Source organism: Anabas testudineus, chromosome 13 (genome assembly GCF_900324465.2).
Source record: "Anabas testudineus chromosome 13, fAnaTes1.2, whole genome shotgun sequence".
In the NCBI taxonomy this organism is placed as follows: domain Eukaryota; kingdom Metazoa; phylum Chordata; class Actinopteri; order Anabantiformes; family Anabantidae; genus Anabas; species Anabas testudineus.
Window position 1 is genome coordinate 21,480,739 of NC_046622.1, and position 16,516 is coordinate 21,497,254.

The window sequence follows — 16,516 nt, forward strand, 5'->3', positions numbered from 1 at the left end:
GGTTGTTGGTTGTTTTATCTTATAAAATCGAATCCACTAATAAATTCTGGATTATTATGAATAACCACCTGTCAGTACATAAACTGGTTAAGATCAGCTCCACCTTTACCATCGTGTTGATTTGAAGTTATTAGATAACCCAGATCTCTAGACTTGTTTTTTTTTATTAAATACTAAACATTTCTTTTCCATAATTTTCACCTTTCAAAGTTTGTCAAACTAATCTGAACTAGACATTTACTGCATGTTACAGCATGGAATTCAGCATTGCTTAAAATATCTTTATCTTTAATATTTCTTCAGAAAGTACTTTGACTTGAGTACTGAATTAGTGTATTTATGATGTAATCAATCAACCATCTCATTCATTTGTCCAATACATTATATCCATCCATCCTGCCAACCACTGACGTGCCGTATGCACATATCTGGTCTAACTCTGCTCTCTCTCTCTCCACACCCTGGGGTCCTAATTCAGCCTGGACATTTCACTTTTGCAGTGCTGCTGTAGCTCTGGTCATCATCTGGACAAAGGCCGTGCTGGTGATCCCTCTTAACAGTTTATTGGCTCCTGCCACAAACCTTCATAGCCTCAAGCTGTTTATAGAGTTTATGTGTCATCTGGGCTACTTGAAAACATCTGGAGTGACTCCAGACTCGGTGGTGACCTCTGATGGCACGCTGCCAGAGCCACAGCTGGCTTGTTTTATCCCATATGTGAAAGGAGCTAAGAATCACTTTATGAGGTCTGCCATTGCTCCCTGCACAGCACAGTAAAAGTGAGACCTCTTAATTACAAGTGCTGACAGCATACTGTACGTTTTGTGATGCTAGGCTTTTTGTTTAATGTTTGCTTAATGCCTTGGTGATTTAACAGGTTATTGGACCACTGCATGTTTTCCTTTGGTTTCCTTCTCTATCTTCATTTTCCCATAAAGCCGTCTCTGCGTACGCTGTGGATGTTTTATTGTGTAATCTATTTCCTAGCTATATGACTTCAACCCCGTCAGCTAAATTCCAGCCTGCAGTGTTTACAGTTTCTCTCTACAATGATTATGCTCTCTTATTTTCTAGTGCTTTGAGTTTTTCCAGCTCACTCAGTTTTCACAAGGATGATTTACATTTTATTTCAGCGACAGTATTTGACTCCATTCACTTACTTTCCACCAAGCCTACATTGTTTCTGTTGAACAACAGTAAAAACACTGAATACATGGTGTGTGTGTGTGTTTAAATGTTATTAGAAGAAAAATATTTCACACCACTGATGCCCAAAAGGAGGTTGTGTGAACTGATCAGGTCATCTAGCAGGCCTTAAACACATTATCCTTCACAGCAGTGTAACATAAGGTGTTAGTAACATTATTAACAAGAAAATCATTAGAACCAGATATGAAATACTAATTTCTACATAAACTACATAAATATCATTATGTAGTTATTTAATGATAAAACCACAGTGACCAAAGAAAGTCTGAAACAAATCAATCTGACTGATTTAGCCTATTCGATCTTGTTTGAACGGCGACTCAGTTAATCTGCTACGGTGCATGTTAGCCCTGCAGCATACGGTGCCACAGTGATCTGGCCCAATTAAGACTGAGCCAGTTTCGTGTTACGGAAAACCCAAACTGAGCCCAAAGTTAGTATGATGTGGTGCAGGCCCATGGTCTAAAAATGTGTCTTCAAAGTGAACAACCAGGAAAGAATCACTTTGTGCCTGTAGAGGTCACAATTTACAGATATTTGACTGTTGAGGGGGCTGCAAGTTGATTTGCTGTGTTTTACAAAGGGAGGATGTCAAACTTAAACTCCTCAGATTGTAGGAGGGCAAATGCACAAGGCATGATTCAAATATATTTGAACAACAATATGACAATAATAGGAGCCTGAAGGACTTGTGTAGATTCTGAGAAGAGACAACACATAAAATATCTTGAACTGCAAGTTCAGAGGAGAAACCCTGTTAACATCATCAACTTCATCCATTCCAATGGGCAGATTCATTTTAATATGAATTCATAAATACATAATTATCTTAATTTATAATTGACTTTATTGTTCATTGTTTCTTTATTTTTATTTTTTTTGTATTTTTTATTTTTTTTTGTCATAACCTGACAGATTCATGGTAGATTCACTGTGATATGTTAAACACTGAACTCATAACCAGAGCACATGAGAGTTGAGCTTCTTGAGAGCAACAAGAGAGTCAACTACAGTTTAAAAAAAATAAGAAAACAAGCTTTGAAATGTTTGTAGTTGATCCCTGGTCTTAAGCATTTCTTTGTAATTTTCTCTCCAACTTTCATTTCCTTAATGAGAAAATTAATTTAGTTTTAGAGCAAATATGTAATTTTGACTCTGTGAAAAACGACAATCACCTCTGTAACCCCCCCCCACCACCACCAATATGAACCTTGTCTACAGTCCAAAGCTGCGCTCAGCTGAGGAGCAGATTGAGTGGGAGTCAGTGTTAATGTAATCTCTTCTGTTTAATGAGAGTGAGCGTGGTGGGCAGCTAAAGCAAACCACATTAGCCACCATCTGGTGGGGAGCAGCTCTGCTCTTACCCACCCTCCCTATCATTAGCCTCTACAAGACAAGACACAAACACATACATGACAGCTATTTATTCATCCTGCCACTTTCAATCCAGACACAACTGCATACCATTTAGCAGCTATGGTGAGACAACACTCGTGCTTTGAGCACTCAAATGTTGTCCTGTAATTACAATATGCTGCACAATTAAACACCTAAATTAAAATAGTTATTACTTTTTATTCCTAAAAAACAAAAATGGTCCAACAGAGATGCTCTAGAAAACTGCGACTGAACTTCTCTCCTCCTCTTGTCATCAGTGTAGACCAATGCATTCAACATTTTCAAGAAGAGAAAAGTCTTTATGAGCATTTAATAAGATAAGAAACGTTTTAAACTTTGGGGTTTGGGATGCACACGAATAATTACACAAAATGATTACAGCTTTTATTTCCTCAGCAGACCCTAAATGAAGGTGCTAAAGTGTACCACATGAGGGCAGTATGCTACCGCAGCTGACATGCAGCTCAGACTGTTGCAATGGCTCAAGAACAAAGGATTTACTGCTCCACAGAAGACAGAGATCGCTGGCAGCCAGCAGAGCAATACAATTACTGAAGTACAAAGAGAGAGAGAGCCAGGCAATCAGTGTGTGCGAGTGTGTCTGTTGAAATAGAAGGGGCATAGATCACTGGTTTCTGCCCTTACCCTGTGCTGCATCATGACCTGGACAGCTTTCAGTGGGCACGACTATCTCCTGACGGTGCAAGCGTGCATGGCATTTATGCTTTAGAAAAGTTAAGGATCCAATTAGTAACTTTTGACCATATAAATCTGATGCACATAGATTCACATAATAGAAAAAAATACTCATTTCACACATACATACAGTTAGGTCTATTTAAGGCCTGCATCCAGACTGAGTATTATAGCAAGCAGGCACGGAACGCAGCTGCAGTAAGGGCCCAGCACACCCATCATCTGAAAATGACCATGTGTTCAGACTTTAGGCAGTCATTGATCAAAGTGGATTCACACCAAATAAACACAATTTCATACGAGCAAGAAAACTGGCTAACAAGACCTGTACAGATAATTCTGGTAACATCTTATTACTATATATGACTGTAACTCTATCCACTTCCATATAGTGTTAAACAACTAACTGCATCGAGCACGACTTACATGACAGCCCACACATACACGAATCAGTTTTAAATGACTTGCTGGACTGGTCTTTGGCAAACAGCTGTCAGGCTAAACATCTAAACCCTGAAGAGAAGCCTCCCCTTCTTCTGTCCAATTTCAGAGCAGAGACTGTGAGGCCCCATCTGATGCTCAAGGTTTGGATACTAATAGCTGAGACAAGAGTGGAGCTGATCAAATCTCACTACACCACACAGGGAGCCTGCTTCCCCCTCAGAGCACAGAGAGACAGATACTGCTCCAAACTGGGCCACAGCCAGCCTCTTCATAGTGGAGCCACAGACTCTGGTTCACACTGGGTCATCTGTGACTAAGAGGCTTCAGTTTTTCATTTTTAATAAATAACAGACCATTTCTAAAAATACATACATTTGGAATAAATTCACATTAAATGTACGACTGTGAAAAGTGAATTTACTACTTACTAGGCAGTCTTTTACAAGAGCTTCTGCTATAAAATCTACCTTATAAGCTCACGTTGTTAAGTTTTTATTGTTTTCCAAGAGGTGTTGATTTACCTTTATGATCATTTTGCAGGTTGTAGTTTATGGTGTGGTTGAGCTGTACTGTGTTTTACTGACAGAAGTGTGTTTCTAGGATTTTATCAAACTGTTCAACTCACTGAGTTTCACTATTATTTTTGAAGCATTTCTGGTAAATTTCAGAATTTGGTATACTTTTGTATACATAACGCTCAGACATCCGTAGCAGTAGAATTATTAGCGACGGGGACATTCACAGTTGTGCTCTGCCTTTTGACCTATTATACATTTAGAGCGATTTTTGTTAAAAGTGAGATTTCTCAACAGTTTTCAGACTTCATATGATCAGCCAAATTCTTTACTGGCCCCCCCACTCCCCCCATCCATTTTAGCAGTACATTAAGTACATGGTATATAGGCTTTGAAAATAAACCCTGATGTCGCGACAAACCTGTGCGGTCAGATCTTTTAGTTACCCTCCATGTCAACAATCTTCAACCTCTTGTAAATTGAACTGCATTATTTGAGTTAGGTTGCAAATCAAACATCTGGAGATTATCGTTCATGCTGCTAAGCACCAATTGTGTACAGTAGGGATCAGTCAGTCAGCCTAATCTCACCTGCAGCTGCAGCCAGACTGCTCACTAAAACCAAGGACTATCCTCTCTTCACCAGTTACAAGTGAAGTGCAGAATTGATTTAAACAATTTCTTTGTTTTTCAAAGCATTGCAAGGTTTGTAAAAGTTCCTTCCTCCACAGATGTGCTGATGAAATCCTGCTTTCCTCTCCACACTCCCAGTTAAAAATCAAAAGGTGGTCGAGCATTTACTATTGTCTGCCCTACATTATGAAAGAGATTGATATTCACATGTTGCCTCTCTACTGATACGTCTAAAATCAGTCTGAGTGTTTTCATTGTTTCTATTCAGAGATCCTATAGTATTATTAGTCTTCTGTCCTCTTATTTATGCCATTTTCAATGTTCATAAAGGCACCTGTACATCCTTTTAAGACCGATCTGAAAATGTGTCCTTTAAAATGACTATTCATCAGAATTGTTCACTTTCTTTCCAACTAATTATTCACTTCAGTGCTACATATAAAACACATCTAAACATCACAAGAAACCATGCATCCAAAATTACTATTAAGTTGAATAAACATCTCTATAAAAGAGCTCAATACAAAAAGGCATTAAAACTCTGACCACTAGACTGCATAAAATATAATAATAATAATAATAATAATAATAATAATAATAATAATAATAATAATACTCAAGGACACTGTACAATCAACAATAAATCAACACAATAAATAAAAAACAGACTATACAAACATATAAACTGTTATGGTTAAGACGAATCTTTAATATGATATATAGGGGATACAGTACACAGATGAAACACTAATCTGATACACACACACACACACTTCATGAATAAATATAACTTTATTCATCTTCACAAAGTGATTGGCAAATATGTAAATAACTGTTTACTAAACTGTTTGAGATAACAGATTTCACCAGAAGAGGGAGACATCAAATCCCCGTGAAAATGACAACAGCAATGTTCTCCTTGCTCTCCTGTTTGCATCTACAGATCTATTCAGCACAATCCTAATTTATCAAACATTATTAACCTTACAACCCTGGTAATATGAATTTCAGCTGCTGGTTCATCACATGCAATTCATGCTACTGCTGCAATGGTACTTAATTACTTTGTGTTTGATTTCCAAATTATTCCATATGACACCAGATAGATGAGTCAAACTGATCTGTCATTTCTTGGATTTGGCCTGTGCAGACAGGTGAGGAGGAATCTTCATGCTGGTAGTCGTTCTCTTTACCTGGACCTACACACTGCATATGGGAAACGCATAAATAACCTGTATGTGTCCTTCCTTTAGCTAGTTCTTATTTCTTTTCAATATGATGTCAGTAGATCTTTCAGGAAACAAAGAGAAGACAGGCTTTGATCTCGTATGTGTCAGAGTTCAAGCTATTTTCTCACCATCTTCAAATTAACACTATCATTAGATTTTCTCACTTTCAGTTATTAATTGTTTTCACTATTTTCAGAGTTAATGATTTTTTCCTTCTACTGCACCTGAAACAAAGAAGTTATTTCAAATGCAGAAAAACAATATTGTCAAACAAATCAGTCCAACTGTGAGCTGGTTAAAAGAGCGAAGACAGAAGAGAAAGTCTCATCTGTCAGCAGTCTCACAGAACAGACTTCATTTTGTTCTTGAGTGTTGAGAGATGATAGCTTTGGATTCCAAATGACGGGGATTGATATGACATGAGACTTTTCAACAATCTGCAATAATGACCTTCTCTCAGAACCTACAAACTGTCAGGTAATAACATGTCTCAGGTGAAAATGGACAATCTTTTGGCACAGGTACAAAGTGTTACCTAGCAACCCCCCAGTGTCCTATCAATAGTCGGCTCGGAGGTATCTCTGGAGATGCTCCCTCATACAAAGACCTGGTTCAGTTTGCTTCCACAGGCCCCATGACCCGGTGGACAAACAACAGCCTCATTCTCTGCACCACTGCTGACCTCATTGTCTCTTTGTGAAGGGAAAATCCAGAGTTGCATTCTGTTAAATGGCAAAAGGTGCATCAACTGCGAGCGGGACAGACCTGTCTGCGTCCAGCACTGGCCTACAGATGAACACGGACACCGCTGTTTTTTCCTCCGGACTGTACACAAGGGAAACATGGTAAGAGCAGGGAGACTAAATACTCACTACACATTAGTCCATCTGTCTAATATAAGCAACAACATCTCTTTCACACTGTCACCTTCACCAAATACAGTAACAGCTGGTGTTTACACATGTACTACTTAGTTCTACGTTGTATTACACTTGTTTCTAGCATTTTTTATTTCCTTATGGATTACTTTTTTATAATCCATATCCATCATGTGACCCAGTTTGTACAGCTGTAGTAAACTTCTAAACTGCTCCTGCACTATATACAACTCATGCAAATTCCTGATGCTAAAATTACACTGTAGCTACATGTTTAGCTTCACTGAAGTGCTACAGTAATACAAAAGAGCAGATGGTATAGAAAAGATGGGTAGATTCCTTCTGTAATTGTATAATACCAAGTCTGCATTTCACATCTATGTAGGGCTTTATTATAATTACTCTCAATATGTTGCTTATAGAAACAGCTGCTCCTCGGATAGTATAAACACACACACACACACACCTGCAGATTGAGGAAAAAAAAAAACACTGAAAACTGACAGGAACAGAAAATGTGTTTTAACCTCAAATCAAAATGTGTAACACAAGACACAAAACAGACATGATCAGGCTTCAGGTTGCTCATTATAACTCACTCACTGAGGAGATATGACGCACACACCTGTACACACGTGTAGCTCTGACTCTGTACATCTGGACTGGTCAGTGGTGGCTACGATCGAGGATTACAGTGCTCCTAATTAAGTTTGACTGAGTGTGACAGGTGCACTGTCGAGGATCAGACTGTCAGCAGGAAGTTTTTGGCACAAACTGGCCAAAACTTTATCAGATAGGAACGAGGTGTAAATGAGGCCTGACGTGACTTCTGTAATTCTTGTAGAGTCCTGATGGAGACACGTTATCAGTGATTGAGAACCCAGCGGCTGTCAGTCCTGCGATTCACTCAGGGAAAACAGCTGGAGCTGCAGAGACCAAGGCAGTGCAGGGCTGGTTAAAAGGGATCCATTCGACGACTTACGGTAAGCTCCCGCAGTGCACCACCTGATGAGCATCTCACATTAGGCTACAGCAACAGTCCTGCTTCATTAATGCAGTAAACAACAGACCTGTTGAAAAGGTGCTACAAATGTAAAAAACAAGTCTAATTAAGACTAAATCAAATCCTCTGCAGTGTAGTGATAAGTGCAGTAAAGCACTTTCTTATAAAAACGCCACTATGTAGATTTGCTTTTTAACTCTTTCGTTTCATGCTTTACAGGATATGGCTTATTAATTTCTGCCTCAGCCTCAGTGCTGTGTGTCACTGTGCTATATATATGTAACAGCTGACATTTAATAATTCTTGTGAGCTCATTTCTGGGATCAGAAGGCATTAACTCCAGTCTTAACTGTTGCTTTAGCTCACAGGCTTGTGAGGGTGCTGGCAGCAGTGTGTGCAGTTGGACTCCTGGGAGGCTTAGCTGTAGGTGTCTGGTTTCTAGGTGAGTCACAGTGTCTGAGAAAGAATCACTTAATGAGCTTAACAGTAACCAGGAACTGAAAATCAATGTGCAAATGTCTAGTTTTATCTACTCGAGGTTCTGTGCATTTTCTTTAGGGCTGCTTTGTACAGTGGAGCCTGACTGATATTGTATTGGCCTCAGAAATCCAGTATTAGCATTTAAAAGCTCTGAAACATACTGTAGCAGATTTACTTATTTGAAAATCTGGAACCACTGAATGTAAGGCGTTTTAAATAACTAAAATGGTTAATAATTAATCAGGCAATAACATACAGTACCATAACATGAGGTTTATACATGACCAATATTTTGGGAGGTATGGTTTTAATAATAAAGAACCTTAATATCTGGATAATGGCTAAAAATTGGGAAAGAGGCACAATTCCCGTCAGTGTTTGACATTGACTTGTAAGATCCAGTGGTTCTGGAGCTTGGCCAATATTAAGGACTAAAAGTCAGTGTAATGTTTGTGTTTTTAATTGCCTCTCAGAGCACCTTCAACCAGAAAGAAAATAATAATAATGTTGCTTTTTTTGTCCACAGCACCGTGTGTGATGAAAAATGTTCAATACTTTGCTCTTTTCTCTTCTGCATCGTAATATTCATTGCTCTACTGAAGTGGCTTTGTCTGTGCTGGATTTCTGAGACCAATCCAGTACGAGCATTTAAAAGTTTAAAAATTAGCAACCAACAATTATTTTTATTACTGATTAATCTGGTGTTCATTTTCTGAAATGAATCAATTAATTACTTGGACTCATCAAAATATTCAAAGACCACTTCGAATTGGGGGAATACATTAAAAAGGCACTTCATCAATTTTACAAATTCAAGTCACTGTTAGGAGGAAATTGACTTGTAAGATCCAGTGTTTCTGGGGCATGACCAATATTAAGGAGTAAAAGTCAGAGTCATTTTTGTGATTTTAATTGCCTCTCATAGGACCTTCAGGGAAGATTTTAGAGCTGGTGAAAAATAATAATAATGTTGGCCTTTTTTCCCCTAATCTGCAGCACTGCCAGCAATGAAAACATTTTATTAGTTTCCTCTTTTCTCTTTTGCATTGTAATATTTTTAATGCTTTACAATAGTGGCTTCGTCTGCTGTGCTATGTGTACTAATGCTGATTATCTGTACCTCCGAAAACAAAGAGCACGCCATCGTTTGTGATTAAATGAGCCAACTATATCTTTACCACATACAGTCAAACTTCTGCTGAGGCCTTCCTCCTCCCAAAGTCCAGTGGGACTTGGGGACACAAAGGAGACATCTTTCTGCAATGTGACGGAAGATATTTCGAACTCTGATCCCAGGAAAGGTCTGCGTTTACTGCTTTATTTGGTATTGTTTTTCTGAATTAACAAAGAGTGCACCGTTGTTTAGTTATTTATCTTACTGACATGCTATTTATTATACAGGGTCATGGTTTGCATGTGAAGTGATTTTTAGTTGAACAGAAGAAAACTTATCATTCAATGACAGCTTCTTGTCTTTTGCTCACTCTTGAGAGATGCCTATTGACTGACATAAAAACATCACACATAATGATCTGTTTGCATTGACTACATTAGCATAGATGCTTGTGTATTTCTTAATTATCTGCCACTCACAGAAGAGGCTGGATAGTGTAGTGGTCAGATCATTGTCCTTCATGTGGGGTTCGAATCCCAGCTGTAGCCTACCCTACCCTACTCTACCTACCTTCAGTAGGGGTCCTTAGGCAAGACCCCCCTAAACTAACCCTGCCTTTGCCTCGAACCTTGTAAGTCCCTCTGGTTAAAAGCATCAGCCAAATGTAAATAAGGCTTGTTCATTACTGTTGACTGAGAGCTTGTCTCTGGAGGGATTTTCAATCAATCAGATACAGTGTTTTACAGAATCAGCCCGGAGAACTCCATACTCGAGATCCAGTTGGGGAAGCTTCCCACCTGGCTGCCGGTGTGCTATGAGCGGTGGAACTCTTCACTGGGAACACTGGTTTGCAGACAGCTGGGTTATCTCAGGTTTGCAATCCTACCAGGACCACACACACCACCTTAGCCCTTAACACTGATGAAAGCTGGACACCCGCTTACTGACTTATAGCCAGCTTTGCCAGGGGTGAAGGCTGAGCTTATTTATAATCTGCTAATACCCAATTTTCAATCCTTCTTCACATCCTATGAATTTGAAATTATCTTATTGCTCACTTCCGCCAATTTTGCATACGCTCTCTTACCAGACTGACCAAGCATAAGGGAGTGAATCTAACGGATATCGGGCCAAACTACGCTGATGGCTTCATACAAATTACCTCAGAACAGAAGAGCACTCTGGAAAATATGTGGCAATTCAAGTAAAGCAATTTGTCATACATACTTTTATAATCATAACGATGCAGAGAAAATTGTGGCCACTAACAAATTAATTATGCATCATTACTTAACCAATTTATTTTCATTTAGGGGGAGCTGTCTCACAGGGAAGGTTATTGCTTTGCAGTGTTTTGGTGAGCAAATTAAACTTAACTTTTTGTTTGACTTTGCACGAAACTCAAAGCCCTGAAGTTATAATTGTTAGAAGAGGCTTTATGTCAGAGGCACAAAGAGTGGATGATGCCACTTGCTGCAGCACTTTCTGACAAACCAATTCAACTCCTATTTAATGAATGGATCTCTTTGTAGAGTGTGGGACACGAGCAAAGTTGCCCAGGATAATCGGTGGAGTTGAGGCCCCACTGGGCAGGTGGCCCTGGCAAGTCAGTCTCTACTACAGCAACCGTCACACCTGCGGAGGCTCCATCATCACAAGTCAATGGGTAGTCACAGCTGCCCACTGTGTGCACAAGTAAAACTGCCAACCTTATGAGCACTAAATTCACGCTGGACACATGATAGTCCTCTCTTAGTGTATGTGTATCTAACTTCTCCCCTCATTCATCAAATGTCAGCTACAGGCTGCCTCAGGTGTCCAGCTGGGTTGTCTACGCTGGTATCGTCACCCGCAGCTCAGCTAAAATGGCTCAGCACACAGGATATGCTGTGGAGAAGATCATCTACAACAAGAACTACAACCACAGGAGCCATGATAGCGATATAGCCTTGATAAAACTGCGGACACCATTTAATTTCTCAGGTCTGTCTGGGAGCCTCTTGTCAGGTTTTACACACAATCTACTGTAGAAGCTCAGATAGCAGCAGTTCAGAACAACTATATAGTTCAATATTAGGGCCTCAGGTAACCATTTTATTTTCTTCAGCTATCATATATTTCAGCAAACAAGCCATCAGACCACCACAAAAGTGGCTGCATTATCCTTTTTTAAAGAATGAAAAACCCTGCCTTGTGTTTGGGGAGCACTAACTTCTCTAACATGAATAAACAACAATATATACATATGTTGCACCATAACTGAAACTCCCCCCTCAGCCCCACGACATCTTACAGAACATACAGTTCAAACATAAGCTTACAACCTCACCAAGGCTAAAGATACCCTCCAATCCTGTTTTGTGAAATGACACTGTTTTAAGTAATAGTTTGTGCCTGAGACAAAACTACTTTACTGTCATGTCCATTCACAGTACAGTATATGTGCACATGTTTGAAGTTAAGGTTCTGTAAGTTGCATACTGGAGCAGAATCGGCATGTCAAAATTATTCTAGTTTGTAAATTTTCTAAGCTGAGAGATTGAGGCCTCTCTTACAACATGAACATGAAATCAACTTCTAGTGTCAAACTCTGCACATACACCAGTGTGCACAGTAAAGGTCAAACAACTGAGTGAGGTAGCAGTAAGCAGCACACATATGAGAGGAAGGGGACAGATTAGCAATGATTTGAAAACCCAATCATTTTGAGAGTACATCCTGCAAATGTAGCTGTATGTCTCTCACAGAGTGCAGAAGAGAAGCCCTAATAACTAGATGATTGTGAATTATAAATGATCATATTTCAACCTGAAAAAGTTCCTTTATCCCTTTACCTAGATACAATCAGACCTGTCTGCTTGCCTCAGTATGACTATGATCTTCCAGGAGGTACACAATGCTGGATTTCTGGATGGGGGTATACACAGCCTGATGGTGGTAAGACAAAATAATGCTCTGAAACTAATTTGCATCCACTGCATGTCTGTTCAAACATGATGTCTGGGTGTGCTTGATGTACTGACACATGAGCTTTAAATATGTGTTTTTGCTTTCAGTTCACTCACCTGACACCCTGAAAGAGGCGCCAGTTCCCCTAATAAGCACAAAAAAGTGTAACAGCTCCTGCATGTACAATGGAGAGATCACGCCACGGATGCTTTGTGCTGGATACACAGAGGGAAAGGTGGATGCTTGTCAGGTCAGATGTATGTTTTGAACAGTACCATGCAGAGGCGTGTTAAAGGTTCAACCTCTTATCTGCCATTTGTTTATGGTGATATGGCACCTTAGTGAGAGCTGGGCCAGTCTGTAATGAACAGTGTTTATGTTTACCTCTTCAGGGGGACAGTGGGGGTCCCCTGGTTTGCCAGGATGAAAATGTGTGGAGGCTCCTAGGGGTCGTCAGCTGGGGGACAGGCTGTGCAGAGCCCAACCACCCTGGAGTTTACACCAAAGTGGCTGAATTCTTAGGCTGGATCTATGACATGATTGAGGTAGACAGATATTTTAGAAATCCTGTGAAAAGACGCAACCAAATTACATACAAAACATATGGTCAGCTGTCAAAACACAGGTTATTATGGATACGATCTTGAATTACAATAGGTCTTTTTCAATTATCTGCAAGGAAGGAACACAATGGAATATAATGATGTTTTTTTTTTTTTACACTGATTGCTAATAATTGTTTTTGCTCTTTGCAGAATTACTCATGAAGACTCACACATCAAGCAAAGGATGCTGCAGATATTACTATTTGACATATTTGAAAAAGATCATATTTTTAGTTAATATTTTCACTTTAAATGTCCGTTATATAATGTTAACATAAAGACAGACTGGAGACATCCAAATGCATTTTTACGTTATATTTTTCATGTACTAAATATAAATTATGCTTCTTATAAAACTGTGTCCGGTGTGATTATTAAGCTGCAGTTCTACGTTTAACCACCAGGTGGCCTACGCGTTTCCTCACATCTAGTTTCTATAGCAACTGACAACACTAGCTAAACTAATGTCAGGTGTTATTTTAAGTTGACAGTATTTAAAATTAAAGCTAGCTATTTTATTACAGCTGTTCTATATCCTCTAAGATAGAGAGCCTATTTCGGCAGCAGCATTGGTTTGTAACACTATAGACAAACTTGCTATAATTAAACTCACAAACTGCACCGTTTGTCTTAGTTGACGCTAAGCTAGTTGTTTTGTTAGTGGCTAACAGCTAGCTAGGTTAGCTACCAAGTTAACTTTAACTAAGAATTTGCCAACTCCAAAACAGTCACCTTAAGATGTCCTTCGCTGGCAGCACAGAGGATGTTTTGCAGCAAGTCAGCCAGTTTTGGTCCATGCTGGATGATCTTTGTGAAACTGACCCTGAAGCCTACAGCACGTTCATCCAGAGACAGATGAAAGAAGGAGCTGAGCTCACTTCACCACCTCAGCTCGACTCGTGTCTGCGCACTGAAATACAGGTAACAGCTTATTTGTTAGCTTTGTTGTAGCTCGGACGTCTTGACAGCGACTCCACATCAACATCAACATTTTGGTCAAAGCTGGCGAAGCACAGGTGAGTCTCATCAACGCCGGCTCCGATCCAGTCAGCTCAGTAACCTGCTGACTGGAGCTTCCGGTCACCTCCGGTGTTTGTGTGTTGTCGCCTCACAGAGCTGTTGTAGCCCGTTTTGTCTAAGGTGTTCATTAATCACTTGGCATACACAGAAACAATTAAAGCTGTTTCTTAAAACACAATCAAATATATATAGAAACATTTCTACATTTTAGTTGCCGACTCTCCAGTAGTAATCAATAATTATTTTCAAGGTAATACTTACTTTCCGAGTTAACTCTCTTAAACCTTTTTGCTGTGATGGTTTATATTGAGCTTCTGTAATCAGTTCAGTTTTTATTCACAGGTACACACAGTTTGAATTCAGATTTTTGACTTTTTGACTGTTTTTGGCCACATGTTATGTAAATGAGCTGAAAATGCTTTTGGCATTATGTTGGCAGGTGTGCAGATATACACAAAGTGACAGAACTGTAATACATGGAGCATCTGTTCAACCATCTTTTTTTAAATAATAAATCCTGTAGCATAACAGAGTCCAACAGATCACATCAAAAACCAAATTTGGGACCAAATTTAAACACAACATAACAACTATCAAATGATTTTAATTAAATTAGTTCAATTAATTGATTAAGTGCTGCAGACATACAACTTCCTATGTACTTTAAAATTACATTTAAATTTTTTATTTGTGAGTGGGCTTTTACTAAACACCGCACCTGTATAGATAGGTTATCTTTTGACAGGGTTTTTACAGAGAGTGCATCTGTGTCCTCAACAGGAACCCAAGAAGGGGTTGCTCTATGTCAACATATGCAGCTGGAAACGTGTGCCTGCACCTCAGGATCCCAGCAAGCCATTACCGTTATGTGCAGGAAAACTGGAAACAGACACAAAAAAAGATCAAGGTAAAAGACTGAGCTGTGCTGCATTTCGAGCCACAGAACTGGCCTTTGTGTCACATGATATAAACAAGAAAACCAGTAAATTGTGTGTGTCTTCATTCTGCAGGCTTGTACACTGTGCTAGATGTGGCGATAAACCCTGTAGTGTTACAGGAAAGTAAGAAGGACAAAAAAGAGATTAGTCATGTCTATATGCTGGCTCTGAGCTTTGTCCAGCAACAGCATGGGATGAAATTATCTCAGGAGTACACTGTTGTCAGCAGTAGCCCAAAAAGTAGCCCAGATGACCTGCATCGCCGGCTTGGGTTCCAGCCCAACATCTTCAAACAATCTGACACAGGTAGAGTAATAAGTCTTGAACCCTGATAAGCTACAAACCTCTTTCTGTTAGAAGTCCTTTATTTTGCACCATCTTTCACCTCCTACCACAGTTCCTAATAACCTATAGCTCTCCTTTTTACAGCCAGTCAGAGCCCTGCTACCCTCTTACAGCAGATCTCCTGTCTGCGTTCAGAGAAACAAGACAAGGAGCCAGAAGCCCAAATGATGTGCAGACCTGCAGAGCACAAAAAGAAAGATTTGATTCAGGTCATCTCCAGCACTTTTGTGCAGCCTCAGAAGCCAGAGTACCAACTAGAAGTGAAGACTGACACAGCAGGAATTCCTCTCAGCATGGAGCTGACAGTGGAGCTGCCAAAAGTTTGCTCCATGTCAGAGTGCCAGCTGAGTATCTCTAAGGTTAGCAGTTACACAATCCCTTGAACCAAGTTATAATGAACCCCTTAGAATCCAGTGTGTGTCATCGCATAGTTGGATGTCATAAAAAATACATAATTGGCCTGTTTCTGCTGTTGTGAGTTACAGTGTGCTCATTTCTTTCATTTTCCGCAGAAGGACGTATTACTGGCGGCTGAGGATTTTTACTATTTGCTTCTGGAGTTTCCAAAAACTGTAAATGAAGACACTGCATCAGCCGTCTTTAACAAGAAGAAACGAAGGCTGACTTTGCGAGTGGATGTTTTGTGACCATTTGCCATAGTGGAGAAGCACATCTATAGAGACAGGATGCTGGAGGTGGGCCGAGGAAACTGAGACAGAGAATACCTCAAAGTAAATAACCAAAACAAACTAAATTCCTGCTGTTTAATCTAAAAACACCACATCGCACTGTAAACTATTAAAAGTCAAGCCAACAGACAATAAGCAGCTTCCTGAAAAATTAACCACTTCCATTGCCCAAATGTTTTTTGGACCAAATGTGTCATGTGTGGGTTGATGTGCAGCAGCGAAATTTTATTCTCAACCCAAAAATATAATGGACTTTAATGACAATATGTGTGTTTTGTTTATTAATGTGTGGGTGTTTAAGCGGAGGTGTATAATGACTATGTGCTTGTCGCCTCCGTACGGTAATAATTGACCAAAAAATAATAAATCCAT

At 39.5% G+C, this 16,516-nt stretch overlaps 2 protein-coding genes across 4 annotated transcripts; both read left to right on the plus strand.

Moving 5' to 3' along the window:
• Positions 1-6,807: 6,807 nt before the first annotated feature.
• tmprss5 (transmembrane serine protease 5) lies at positions 6,808-13,419 on the plus strand. The gene is made up of 13 exons (XM_026340482.1): positions 6,808-6,968; positions 7,846-7,984; positions 8,366-8,446; positions 9,672-9,791; positions 10,335-10,470; positions 10,689-10,802; positions 10,912-10,955; positions 11,131-11,293; positions 11,397-11,581; positions 12,437-12,535; positions 12,655-12,797; positions 12,940-13,092; positions 13,303-13,419. Exons 1-13 carry the CDS (start codon positions 6,966-6,968, stop codon positions 13,312-13,314), a joined length of 1,392 nt encoding a protein of 463 aa, XP_026196267.1. The 5' UTR covers positions 6,808-6,965; the 3' UTR covers positions 13,315-13,419.
• Positions 13,420-13,589: 170 nt separating this feature from the next.
• pih1d2 (PIH1 domain containing 2) lies at positions 13,590-16,509 on the plus strand. 3 transcript variants are annotated; one of them, XM_026340464.1, is made up of 6 exons: positions 13,590-13,724; positions 13,881-14,073; positions 14,953-15,079; positions 15,183-15,416; positions 15,540-15,814; positions 15,968-16,509. In XM_026340464.1, exons 2-6 carry the CDS (start codon positions 13,891-13,893, stop codon positions 16,100-16,102), a joined length of 954 nt encoding a protein of 317 aa, XP_026196249.1. In that variant the 5' UTR covers positions 13,590-13,724; positions 13,881-13,890; the 3' UTR covers positions 16,103-16,509. The 3 variants fall into 3 exon arrangements, with proteins under 3 accessions (XP_026196249.1, XP_026196241.1, XP_026196257.1); XM_026340456.1 differs by having other exon boundaries at positions 13,600-14,073; XM_026340472.1 differs by having other exon boundaries at positions 13,600-14,073; positions 15,971-16,509.
• Positions 16,510-16,516: the final 7 nt, after the last annotated feature.